The sequence below is a fragment of the Camponotus vicinus genome, unplaced genomic scaffold, assembly GCF_025532165.1.
Source record: "Camponotus vicinus isolate PSW18456_S1 unplaced genomic scaffold, iyCamVici1.0 SCAF_6, whole genome shotgun sequence".
Taxonomy (NCBI): Eukaryota; Metazoa; Arthropoda; class Insecta; order Hymenoptera; family Formicidae; genus Camponotus; species Camponotus vicinus.
Genome location: NW_028141978.1, coordinates 1,182,862 through 1,195,381, shown reverse-complemented (window position 1 = coordinate 1,195,381; position 12,520 = coordinate 1,182,862). Strand labels below are relative to the sequence as shown.

At 33.6% G+C, this 12,520-nt stretch overlaps 3 protein-coding genes and 1 long non-coding RNA gene across 9 annotated transcripts; 1 reads left to right on the top strand and 3 right to left on the bottom strand.

Moving 5' to 3' along the window:
- Positions 1-1,540: 1,540 nt before the first annotated feature.
- On the bottom strand, positions 1,541-5,943 carry LOC145972976 (uncharacterized). Its single transcript, XR_014439327.1, has 5 exons — positions 5,342-5,943; positions 5,109-5,174; positions 4,497-4,594; positions 2,999-3,170; positions 1,541-2,456 (listed from the first exon to the last, which is right to left on the bottom strand). It is a non-coding gene; the product is annotated as an uncharacterized LOC145972976 (long non-coding RNA).
- On the top strand, positions 5,267-8,266 carry P23 (cytosolic prostaglandin E synthase). Of its 4 annotated transcripts, none has more exons than XM_083102029.1 (3): positions 5,267-5,420; positions 6,465-6,834; positions 7,678-8,266. In XM_083102029.1, exons 1-3 carry the CDS (start codon positions 5,404-5,406, stop codon positions 7,801-7,803), a joined length of 513 nt encoding a protein of 170 aa, XP_082958155.1. In that variant the 5' UTR covers positions 5,267-5,403; the 3' UTR covers positions 7,804-8,266. The 4 variants fall into 4 exon arrangements, with proteins under 4 accessions (XP_082958155.1, XP_082958157.1, XP_082958154.1 ...); XM_083102031.1 differs by lacking the exon at positions 5,267-5,420 and adding an exon at positions 5,449-5,610; XM_083102028.1 differs by lacking the exon at positions 5,267-5,420 and adding an exon at positions 5,886-6,098.
- On the bottom strand, positions 8,164-12,458 carry LOC145972974 (INO80 complex subunit C). Of its 3 annotated transcripts, none has more exons than XM_083102035.1 (4): positions 12,347-12,458; positions 8,882-9,072; positions 8,621-8,688; positions 8,164-8,528 (listed from the first exon to the last, which is right to left on the bottom strand). In XM_083102035.1, the coding sequence occupies exons 2-4, from the start codon at positions 9,057-9,059 to the stop codon at positions 8,397-8,399; spliced, it is 378 nt and encodes a 125-aa protein (XP_082958161.1). In that variant the 5' UTR covers positions 9,060-9,072; positions 12,347-12,458; the 3' UTR covers positions 8,164-8,396. The 3 variants fall into 3 exon arrangements, with proteins under 3 accessions (XP_082958161.1, XP_082958160.1, XP_082958159.1); XM_083102034.1 differs by having other exon boundaries at positions 12,272-12,427; XM_083102033.1 differs by lacking the exon at positions 12,347-12,458 and adding an exon at positions 10,521-10,643.
- Positions 9,174-12,260, bottom strand: LOC145972977 (uncharacterized). The gene is made up of 3 exons (XM_083102036.1): positions 11,407-12,260; positions 9,540-9,746; positions 9,174-9,481 (listed from the first exon to the last, which is right to left on the bottom strand). Exons 1-3 carry the CDS (start codon positions 11,866-11,868, stop codon positions 9,317-9,319), a joined length of 834 nt encoding a protein of 277 aa, XP_082958162.1. The 5' UTR covers positions 11,869-12,260; the 3' UTR covers positions 9,174-9,316.
- Positions 12,459-12,520: the final 62 nt, after the last annotated feature.

Genomic DNA, 12,520 nt, shown 5'->3' with positions numbered 1-12,520 from the left:
TATGTATGTCATAAGTGTATATAGTAAACAAATAAAATTATAAATTATAGTAAATAAATTATTATAAATAATAGTAGTGGTATATAATGCATATATTATATACTATTTATTATTAACTCCTTATTTATTTGCAATCGTAATGCAAATAAAATACATTTAAATAATAATCTATAATAATATATTATAGTGTTTCTTTTATATCTCTGTTAAATATTAATATATATAAAAATTTTAATTAAATCAATAGAGTTTTACTAACGAATCGATGCAGATAATTTTATATGATATGATCGAGTAATATCAAGCAAAAAATGCGTATCTGTCGCTCACCTTTTTTGACAAGCGGATCAACATATTGCGATATGTGACCAGGCAATAATTAATTTATTTATGCGGTTGCAAATGTAAAAGAGAACCTGAAATCTTTACGCTTTCTGGACGGCCGAAGGTGAACCGCTCAATTATAGAATTTTCGTTCGCCTTAATTAAGAAAAAAATTAAAAAAAAGGAAAGGAGGTGAGAGAGCGCGATACGTAACAGTTCGATCCTCGGTAAAACTCGGCAGATGCATTAACTGAGATATGCGACTTTCGGCCTTGTAACACATCGCCTTTTGTACTTTTCTACGACGAGTGTATCGTTTTTGCCCCGTCGTGAATTTCTGACGGTTACGCAAGGCGTTACAATGATAGCACGTCCGATCGAGATTGCATCGTGTTTCCAAAGAGAAAAGCGCGGAGAGAAACAAAAAGAGGATGAAGAGAAAGAGAGAGGAAAAATAAAAGCGGAATGCTCCAACTTCGGTTTTAATGATGTATCGTTTCTCGACTAGCGAATCGCTGTCGTAGAGAGATTCGAAAGTAAAGGTACGCCAAATGCACGGTCGACAGGTGCCATTATATGCATTTCGTGCTTATTTCCGTTCGCGGAAAACGCGATATTGAAACGTATTGCGCAGCATCGAAACCGTCACGATTGCACGGCGATATAATTATCCGGCGTTAGTCATTTAGCGGATATAATGATCGATCGCGGCCGCCTACACACACGGTATAAATCTCGCAATACCGATGCACCGATGCGATATCATCATTACCCTGGACGCGGAACTGGTGCATCGCGCGCGATTTTGCTAGATTGATGCGGACACAAAGAGTGAAAGCACATCATTATGGATACCGCTTTTACCGCAGCTAACTCGCCGAGTTTCCCGATTCCGTGGAGGCCCATCCGAGTAAATGCACCGCGACGGATGACACTCTCGTCGCATTCTTCCGGTCTGATCGATGGTTATTTATGCGACGATCCTGTGACGACTTTCTCGCAAGACTCACAAAAGCAGAGATTTTAAAAGGATATACCTCGTGATTTTTTTTCATCGAAACGAAGAATTTAATAGCACGAAATGGCAACAATTATTTTACAATAGCACCTGATAGTTTTAAGAGAATCTTAATTAAATTATTTAAATTAAGTAAATTATTTTTCTATAAATTATTTTATTTAAAATTTCTTTTAACCATTTCTTTAACCCATAGCGATTGCGCAAAGATCCGTGGGAGGATAGAATCAAGCGGATTAAAGTCAATCTTATCAGCTTGTCAATATTGAGAAAGAAAAAAAATTACGCAGCGATAAGAACGTATTAAGTGAACGAGTTAAATAAACTGTATAAATTCGCTAATATGTAAAAAAATAATAATTTATATTAATTAATCTTATTTTTTTTGAACAGTAATTTATATAAATTCAAAGTATCTATGATCCGCGTTTATAAACATTTATAAAAATGCTTTGCTCAATAACTCGACCGTGTAGATAAAGATTAAGTTAACGTCTATTGCAAATATGAATAGTAAATATGTTGTGTAACAGAATAAACCCTGAAACATTCCTCGCACATTTTCTAGAGACAGAGAGAGAGAGAGATTGACTTTCATAATATCTCGATAAAAAGTACAATATATTGCAAATAATATTTAATAATCTTAGCACATTCGTAGATTCAATTCTAATGTTCGCAGAGAAAATAAAATTAGAAATTTGTCAGAGCTCATTAAGGCGATTATAGAGTAGCAACCACAATGATATATCCGATTTTAATCTCTGTATTGGGTAAATTGGAGATCCTTCTCTGACGCTTAAAACAATAGGTTCTCACGCGTTACCGTTGAAGAGAACCGATTGTACTTGGAAAGCGATAGAAATTATAGAAATTCGATAAAGATGACGGTTAATAGTCGTAACCACCGCGCATAAATTGGCTGGCTCGAGCTCGGTTAACTAATGTTAACCGAGATTAGTAATCACACAGCGCTCAGCGTTGAAGACACTCTTCAACTGGAAATATATCCGTCGTGACCCGAGGAAAGCGGAATATCGTGGCCGCTCTCTAATATCCTCCGAGGCTAAAACGTTATTTCACCTTTCGCATCTTTCTCGCGAAGCTCTTTCCCCTACAATATAACAGCGCTTATTAGTCCCCTTAATCTCACGAGTCGAGAGATTCTACGAACCGAGTATCTCGGAAGTTAAACTGATTAACTTATAAAAAGTAGAGTTTGACTTTTTTCCGAGAACTTCAATTAGCACGAATTACAATAGCAATATATTAATGACAAATTACTGACTCGTTAAAAATATTAGCGAGTTGCAGAGAAGAATGACTGGACGATAAAATAAGATTTTAGCTGAATCTTATTAAAGTTTCGTGTTTCGAGATTTAATTATAAATGATGAAAATATTGGAAAGTTGTGAAGGATGTAACTTCTCTTCCGACTCGACTTTCAGACAAGCTCAGAGGCGCACAATCATTGTCATTTATAGATCTCATGATCACGCAAGAATTATTTTTCTGCATATTAGTAATATGAGTTTATTACGTGAATATCCTGGAAATCAAACACGAAGGTTAAGAACGGCAGGGAAAGCGGAGAAACGAGTATGTGTGTGTATGTACATACACATATACATATATATATTTATGTGCACTCTTACCGCGTACTTGTCCTTGTAAAAGAGCGAACTTGTCGACATGGTGGCGCAAAACCGGTGGCGATGCCCGCTTCTCAAATCGAAGGTCGCGTCGTCCTGGTCATCATCGTCGTCCGCTTCTACGATCGCCCCCTTCTCTCGTTTCCGCTCCGGAAATGTTCGTCGCACTCACACTCTGCACACACAGATGATACCGATAACGATATTGATATCGATGTGTATAGATGGCAAGATAGGGATACGAGAATGGTTTAATTTAATGCGTCTGATATCTCTTTATCTCTCCAACTTTGCACGCACACATGTAGTCGCGCGATATATAAAATACATCTCGAGTTTCTTTTTTAAAAATAAAAAAACACATTAATGTTACAAAAGAACTTTCTGAAATTATCTCTTTGCATTTTGCCGAATGAAAAATATTTAAATAAGTTGTTTTTACTCCAATTATGTAAACCGTAATTTATGAAATGTGTATAGTGTGGGATATATAAGACACATTATATATCCGTTATATATCGTTATATATATTTTCGCAATTCGCAATACTTATTCTCCATTTCCTCTAATATATGTAACCATAAATCTTTAAAACATTTCCCCGTTACGAGATCCAACTTACGAGCACCCAAGTTTTCACTTCTCGCGGGAGGAAGAATATCGGTTTCCACCGGCCGATATTTCTCGGAATTTCTCGCCTCTATCTCACAATCCCCTCGCTCATTCTCGTATTCCTACCTTCTCGGCGAATTTTCGCGCGGAGAAACGTGCGTGGAATACGCGCGCCGTATATGGCGTAAAGAAGCCGCGCGACTGCTCCGCGATCGATCGATCGAACGAACGATCGACGCAGGACGACGAGGGACGAGAACGCCTCCTCCTCCTCCTCCTCCTCCTCGGTGTCACGCAACTCGCGCGCGCGCGCGCCCACGCACGCATGCACGCACGCACGCACGCACGCAGAACGGAAGAGCGAGCGAACGGCAGATCGCACCTGAATCGAACCTGCGGGAGAAAGAGACTGCTGGATATACCCGTCCGCGTGTCCAGTTACTTCGCGGCACACAAGGATGGCCCTCCCACCCCACCGCGAGACATGTCTCCTTCCCCCTCCCCCCCCGGCCACGTTCCCTTCCCCACACCCGATGACCTACAATCTCCGGACTCCGCTTTGTTTGCGTCTCTCTCTCTCTCTCTCTCTCTCTCTCGATATATACGTGCGTACGTCGATTCGTCGTGATATCCTATCGGCGCTTTTTTTTTTTTTCGTTTCCTTCTCGCTATCACCCCGGCAAGCCTCCCCCCCCCCTCCAGCCCGCCTGCTCCGATCAAAAGACGAGACGCGCAAGATTTGCTTTTGCGGCGTGAATTATTATTTCAACGTCTTTAACGGGAAGGATAAAATATTCACGCAAGGAACTATTTGCATAGCGCTATCATACTATGATTTGTTTAAGTAATTAATTATATAAATTATTGAAAGAGAAAGACGCATACGTACCTCGCGAGAGAACATCGTGGAAAAGAACGCCGTTACGTTTGAAGTGAAGCGAGTTGCAAAGTTCACGGCAAACTTTAGGCGATTGCGTGGAGAGACCTCTGTAAGAAAATTAATTAAAAAACTGAATGATTGGTATTCTTTAAAATTTTAAAAACGATATTTCACATGATAAATTCTTGTTCGAAATATAGATTAATAAACTTAACTTGCTTTAGAGTCTGAGATCGATTACATAAAATTAATAATATATAAACAAATGACTAATTGCATATTTAATTTAATTTAATTATATTATAATTTATTATAATTTATATAATTATATTATATAATTTAATTTAATTATAATTTAATTTAATTATTTAATTGTTTTATTTTGTTGGCTGATTTCAGATTAATTTTTGAACCTTTGTAGATATTCGTTAAAGATATCTGTCAAAAGTTTACGTCTACATACATGTATGAATAAAATCTTTTTCAATATTTGTCGCAGGAATATTTTAACATTGTTTAAAAATATTTTACATAAGTGTAGACATATAGATACGTGTATATGTATGTATTTAAATAGACATTTTTACATCTCAGTTTTGTATCGCATGTGATTTTACATACCTTCGATTTCTTCTTCTTCTTCTACCTTCATCTTCTTGTAATTTAATTGGCAATCAATTAGACCGACTAATCGAAAAAAAATCGTCAAGCATTCAAACACATCGTGATTTCATTTTTATATACATCGTAAATCGTCCATATTGAATATTAGTTTACTCAAACATATTCGATCAGATGGCGCTTGAAGCGCCACTTTAAAAGGAAATACGGGAGTTAGCTATCTGATTTCTTACGTCGTTCGTGGAGCACGCTGTGTGTTTGTTTCCCTCCCGTTGTACGAAGCCAAAGTCGGAACATGACGCAAGAGAGCCAGTAAGTATAAGCGAGATCGGCGGTGAAAAATCGGCGCGCCAAGTACCGGGCGCGAGGGCCCGGCTCCGTCAATAGGGTCGCGCGATCGCGCGTCCACGCGACGACCGGCACCGCGTGGTAAACGTCGCGAGCGTACGTGTGACCACCCCGTGGCTCTCACCCACCATCGCCATGTTGGTTGGAGATGACGGTATTATTGATTCTCGAAGTTTCCAGGCGGGATGACTCGACGTGCGATGCTCCTCTCGCCGATCGAGAGGGAAAAAATAAGTTGATAAATAAAATGCAGATCCTCCATGTTCATCCTCGACGAGGAACCTCGAATTCGCGCTCCTTCGCGTCCGCGTCCCCTCGTCCTCGAAGACTCCCCCGAACCGATCGAGCTCCGATGACTCTCACTTTTTCCAAAATACGATTTGATCTCCGAAGCGATTAACGTGATTTATTTCGTACGTTCGATATTGACAATGTCACGTGTGACATCGCGAACGTAACGATTCGAAAATCTGCGGAACCGCCGCATCTCGAGCTCTCAACTCTAACCTATAAGATGCACGATAAGTCCGCTATTTCGTGCACGTGGGAATATGGCAATGTCACGCAATTTTTCGCGGTGGATAATAAACGAAGTCATTTTAGACACGCGTGGCGAAAATTCGGGGACAATATTTCATTCATGTGAGAGGAGATGGAAATCGTAAATGTATAAATTCGAAAAAGAAAAATCATTAACCTTGATTAAAAGCTTCATGTAAATTTTGCTTAATCTAGATGTATATTATAGTTTTTATTATTTTTTTACTCCATAAGTCTAAATAATATTCTAAATAGCTATTAACAAATTTCTTGTTAATATATTGAAGAAAATGAGAATTAAAAAATCTTTAGTTATTGCTATATCAAGTGAAAAGATTTGTATAGTGAAAGAATATTATAGAAATGGTAGATTTAAAAATTTAATTTTTTCTATTCAGAGAATAAAATAACAAATTTTACAATCATTTTTTATCATTTAACATTTTCATATCTTGTTCTGATTTTTAGGATACCTCCTCCACCCGTTATGTGGGCCCAAAGGAAAGATATCTTATTTGTTACAATCTGCTTAGAAGACTGTAAGGATCCTGTTATCGAAATTGAACCAGAGAAAATATATTTCAAAGGAGAGGGTGGCACAGATAAAAAAATGCATGAAGTTACAATTAATCTATATAAAGAAATTGAGCCCAGTAAAACTGTAAAAAATTTGAAAGGTAGAACTTTCGAATTAATTCTTGCTAAAAAAGAGGAGGGACCATATTGGCCACGATTAATTAAGGACAAAACAAAGGCTCATTGGTTAAAGAGTGATTTCAACAAATGGAAGGATGAAGATGATACTGATGACGAAAGCAGCCCACCAGATTTAGAAGAGGTAAGATAATTAATAAAGGTAAGGCTCGATCATAATTAGGGTTTCAGTTATATATATAATCGAAAAAATAATTCTCACAGATTTTAAATTGTTTGAATAATTTATAGTTGAACTCTCTTATTTATAAACACATTTTGACCTTAACCCTAAAATTTAGTCCCCTCATATGCTTGTTTCTACCAACGTCGTTTAACTTTAATCTTAGCTTAACTCACTCTTTGTCTCCTTCTAACTGTTCCTTTAGAAAAAGACAAAGAATGAGTTAAGCTAAGATTAAAGTTAAGCGGCGTTGGTAGAAATGGCCAATAGTCAAATAGAGCCTCACATGTATCCTTGGAAATAAATTTCAATTAGCATTACTTAAAAAATAAGATAATTATTAACATTGAATTGTATATCTTTTCTAAATCCCAAATTTTTCTTAAAGAGCAAATAGAGATGGATTTGTAGCTAAATCTTAAGATATTAGACAAAACAAAACTAATAAGATCGATACTGGTATTATTTGGGAATTGACTTTTCTTCGTTCATTCATTTGCGACTTTTTATATTTGCTACACATGCATAAAAAAATACTAATGAGATTGAGCACATGATAATTAAAGATATGAACACATAATAATTAAATGTGCATTATTTTTATTCTATGCATATATACTATTAAAGTATAAATATCGAGTTTTAGAAAGAAATGAAAAATTGCTGAATCTTATTAAATTAATATTAGAAAAGTTTAACTGCATATAATTAAATGTATAACACATATTTACAAAAAGATAGAGTACATATTTACAAAAAATACAAAAAGGAAGAGTTAATAAATTTTTTTACTTAATTTTGCAGATGATGCGACAAATGGGTGGTCTGAGTGGTTCTGGTGACAGTAAGCCAAATTTTGATGATTTAGATGAATTAGGAGATAACGAAGCCGACAGCGATGATGAAGATCTTCCGGATTTATATGATTAAAAGGATGAATAACCGCATCAATTAACTGATTAATTAATTACATTAAAAACAAATGGCAACCTAAGGATAATGCACAATCGGGCAATATTTCAGTAGGTCTCGCTGTTTGTATCTTCAATTGCAAATTCGTTATAAAATGGCCATGTTGCAAGTAGCAAACTGGGCGCGTAAAATGGACTATAAAGAGGAAACAGTGTGGTAACACAATTGACGAACAGTAATACACAGCTCTCGAGGATCCTCCACATCTCACCCGCCTCCCTTTTTAGCCTGTAGTTCATATACTAAGTTATAATGAACAAGCTTTTTTAATAATGTATTCTGTAAAGTAATAAGGAGATAAAAAAAAGGACAAAACAATACATATGGAATTGTTCATTTTGGGAAATCCTACAAAGCACTATTAACAGGCATGACAAAATGTTATAAATGTTGTCTGTGAAATAAAAATATCAATACTTTATACTCTATCTTTCATTGAATTAAATTGTTCCGTCTTATTTTTTCATTTCACTTCTCTGTGTAAAGACGAAAAATTACAAGACATCGAATGTTTTGTTTTCAGATTATATAGGTCATGAACATAAAATTATTTAACCGACAATACTAGATGCTCCGCGTAAAGCTAAATATCCAGCTGTTATATCCATCGGTAAACTGCGAACTGTTGCAAATTCTTCGGCAGTTGCATAATATAATTTAGTCTGTGGATCAGTGTATCGTGCCTGTAAAAGAAATTTATAGTTTATAGCATTAATTGCACCTCCGAAGAGCGTATAAAAAAAATGTTAATTGGTAATTATGAGAAAGCACTCACTGGCAGTCCGGAAATATCAGAATACTTTTTAGCAGGTTTAAAACTCGGCGGTGCATTAATGGAACTATCTGAAATTTAAATAAAATTATGTAATGTAGAAAAACCAATAGAATATTCTTCAGTCTATCTTCTACAATATTTGATTTTCGATTTCATTTTTCATCGTTTGTAAGCTTGAATATCTTTTAATTTTAATACTTTTCAACTGATATACAAAACAACGACAAGAGGAGAAAATGAAGATTCTGTCACATTACATACAATGTTTTACTGTCGCCGGCCATGGCAACGAACGTTCCTGAGCCAACACTTGCTTCAACGAACGCCAAGTGCGTTTTTTGCCGCTGGTGCTAGTCGGTCGAAATTTCTGTTGGAATGAACGGTTTTTAAACACGGGCTGCGGTTTCTTGTTAGCATCTATCACTTCTTCGCTCGCCATTTTTTAATATTATCTAAAACAAAAAGATTGGTGTAATAAATAAAAACTTATAATAATTTTAATTAATGAGATTGAAACTTTTTGAGTTGTTACGAACTATAGAATTGTAATGAATACGAATGTATTGCTTAAACTATCTATCTATATACACAATTTGCAAAGAAGATACAAGAAATATAGCTGTTAATTATTTATTATAAATAAAATTCGATATAGAAAATACACATATTTATAATGTTATATATGTATTCTTTTTTTTACAGAAAATTGTTATCTGAACAATGGGATAAAATTAAAATATCATAGATGCTACATCTTAATATAAAGGAAATCGCCTGCAGTATTGTTGTATCTGAATGCCTGATTAATGTTTTGGCCCATTTGTTTAAAATCAGTAAAGCAGAATAATAATCTTTATTGCTAAAATGAACACACATGGAAAGATAAATAAACATATATTATATTTATATTGCTAAAATATCTTTCAAAATCAAAGTGATGTACGTATCCTTGCAACAAATGCTTTTCTATCATAATCGGCAGATTATCTTCAATGTATACAAAAGCCCTTTTACTTGGATCAATTAAACACAGAATGGCATGTTCACATAACATTAAGATATCCCGATAATCTAATGTTCTTTCATTGCGAGGAATATTTGGATGGTACTTTACATCATGCAATATCTATATAATAAATATATATACAAGAGAGAGAGAGAGAGAGTATAATTACAACAAGAAAGATTAATGCATAGAATTTTAATGAATAATTTATAACTACTAAGTAGTTAACATATTTAAAAAAATTAAACAAAACAGTTATAATGGCAATACGAGTCTAGTGTCGATTTATAACACATTTATTTATAATACAATCAAATAAATATTGATATTAAAGTATACAAAGAGAGGATAGCGAACGTTTCGACCCTATTTTTGGGTCATCTTCAGCGCGAAAGTATATAATAAAAGATAATATAATGAAAAAATATAATAACAAAGTGTTTTATATCGGAGTCTGTTACAAAGGGTGCTGTCTAAAGCGATAATAAATGTCTCGGTATCTCATTATCTTGACGATGCCTATGTAAAAACAAAGGACAAAAGTAAAATAAGTTAAATAAATAATGTAATTAATATGAACAAAGAAAGAAAAAGTACTAAATTAAACATGAAATTATGAGATTGAAATGTTAATTTATTAAAAATGATCTAAATATAAACTGAACATAAAGTCAAAGAAATAAATAAATAAGTTATAAATAAGTTAAATAAATAATATGACTAATATGAACATAGAAAGAAAAAAGTACTAAGAATTACATGAAAATTACGAGATTGAAATTATTTTAATGTCAATTTATTAAAAATGATCTAAATAAACTGAACATATAGTCAAGAAATAAAAATTAAAAGGTTAAAAAGATAAGAAGTTAAAACTACGGAAATAAGACTTACTTCCAGGCATCGAAGATAATGACGCGCCGAGGAGATGAATAGAGACAACTTAACATCTCCGAAGACAAAGATCGACTCGTCTTTAACGGATAAATGTGACTTATATATAAACGGTAAAGAGAGTCAAATAATGTATAAATGTACACATACGCAAAGTCGCAGACCTATTTGTTATGATAAAAACTGTGTTAAATTTTTGGCAAGTTGTTGACAATATTTAAATAAATTTCTGGTAAACGTTCAGTATCCGTTTGCAAATTGAGACCATTTTCTTATTTATTTAACTTATTTATAACTTATTTATTTATTTCTTTGACTTTATGTTCAGTTTATATTTAGATCATTTTTAATAAATTAACATTTCAATCTCATAATTTCATGTTTAATTTAGTACTTTTTCTTTCTTTGTTCATATTAATTACATTATTTATTTAACTTATTTTACTTTTGTCCTTTGTTTTTACATAGGCATCGTCAAGATAATGAGATACCGAGACATTTATTATCGCTTTAGACAGCACCCTTTGTAACAGACTCCGATATAAAACACTTTGTTATTATATTTTTTCATTATATTATCTTTTATTATATACTTTCGCGCTGAAGATGACCCAAAAATAGGGTCGAAACGTTCGCTATCCTCTCTTTGTATACTTTAATATCAATATTTATTTGATTGTATTATAAATAAATGTGTTATAACATCGACACTAGACTCGTATTGCCATTATAACTGTTTTGTTTAATTTTATATTTCGAGTCTTATATTTATTAATTTTTTTAAAAAAATTGTTAATATTGAAAATCTTTTCTAGTTTTTAAAATTGTTAACAAAAACAAAGATGAAATGTTTTGTGCGTCATGGATTGAATACAATTTAAATCACCTTGCTAGATACGTATAATGTGACATGTACATTTTTCATGAATTCCACATTGTTAATGTACAATTGTAGATATTCTTCATTTAATATTGCCTCTTGCCATGTGTGTTCAGCGATGCTCTCTATGAAATCACTCTTTTTCAAACAAGTATTTGTTCTTTTCACAAATACTAAATCTCCATGTATCCATTGTGGTACTAATATCGTTTCAGTTACGTTTGCGTTACAGATTTGTTGATTATTTTTGGAAATTATTCGCTCCAATTTTTGTTTCTTCAAATATGAAGATTTGTTATAACATCTTGTATTGAGTTCTATTATATTTTTATCTGTCTCGTTGACCTTTTGAACTATTTTTTTATTAATGTTATCAAGATAACATGTCAATAACAGGGTATTAATCGGGTAAACAAACTTGTCGAGAAATTTTGTCTGTCTCGATAAAATAACGTACACTCTGCACATTATCAATATCTAAAGTGTTATTTATCGTAATATCTTTCGATTTCTCGCCGATTCTCAATAATTCTAGATTCGTTTGAGAAGCCACATCTATGCAAGGCATAAAATTTATTTTGTCCAGTTTTTTATTGCAGTTCGATGATATTTTGAAAGTCAAATTTTGAACGAATAAGTGAATCAATTTTTCTACATCAAGTGCTGATAACTCTACCATTTTACATCAATAAATTAATTATTAGGTGATAAAATCATACGCAAATTCTCGCAAATGCACGCAGAACCTAATAAAACTGTCTCTATCAATATTTTATCTACAAATGTGTCAGAGGTTAGTGTGTTTTAGCATTTGTTTAAAAACTTGAACAAACTTCGCGATGTTTTTGCTAAAAACGATATTGACGAATACCTTAAATACACATGTAATTTGTAACCATTTGTTACTCCGACATTCTATAAGTGTCAAACGTCGTAAGTAGCATACCTCACTGATAATAATCCTAAATTCATAAATCTCGAGGTTAGAAACTTAACCTTTATACTTTAATAAAGCGCGGCAAAAAAAGATACGAATGTATTTATTCGAATTGTCATATTTGCATTGATTTAGAATATCGAGATTGACAAAATAAATCCGCAATCATATGCGGTTTTTAAA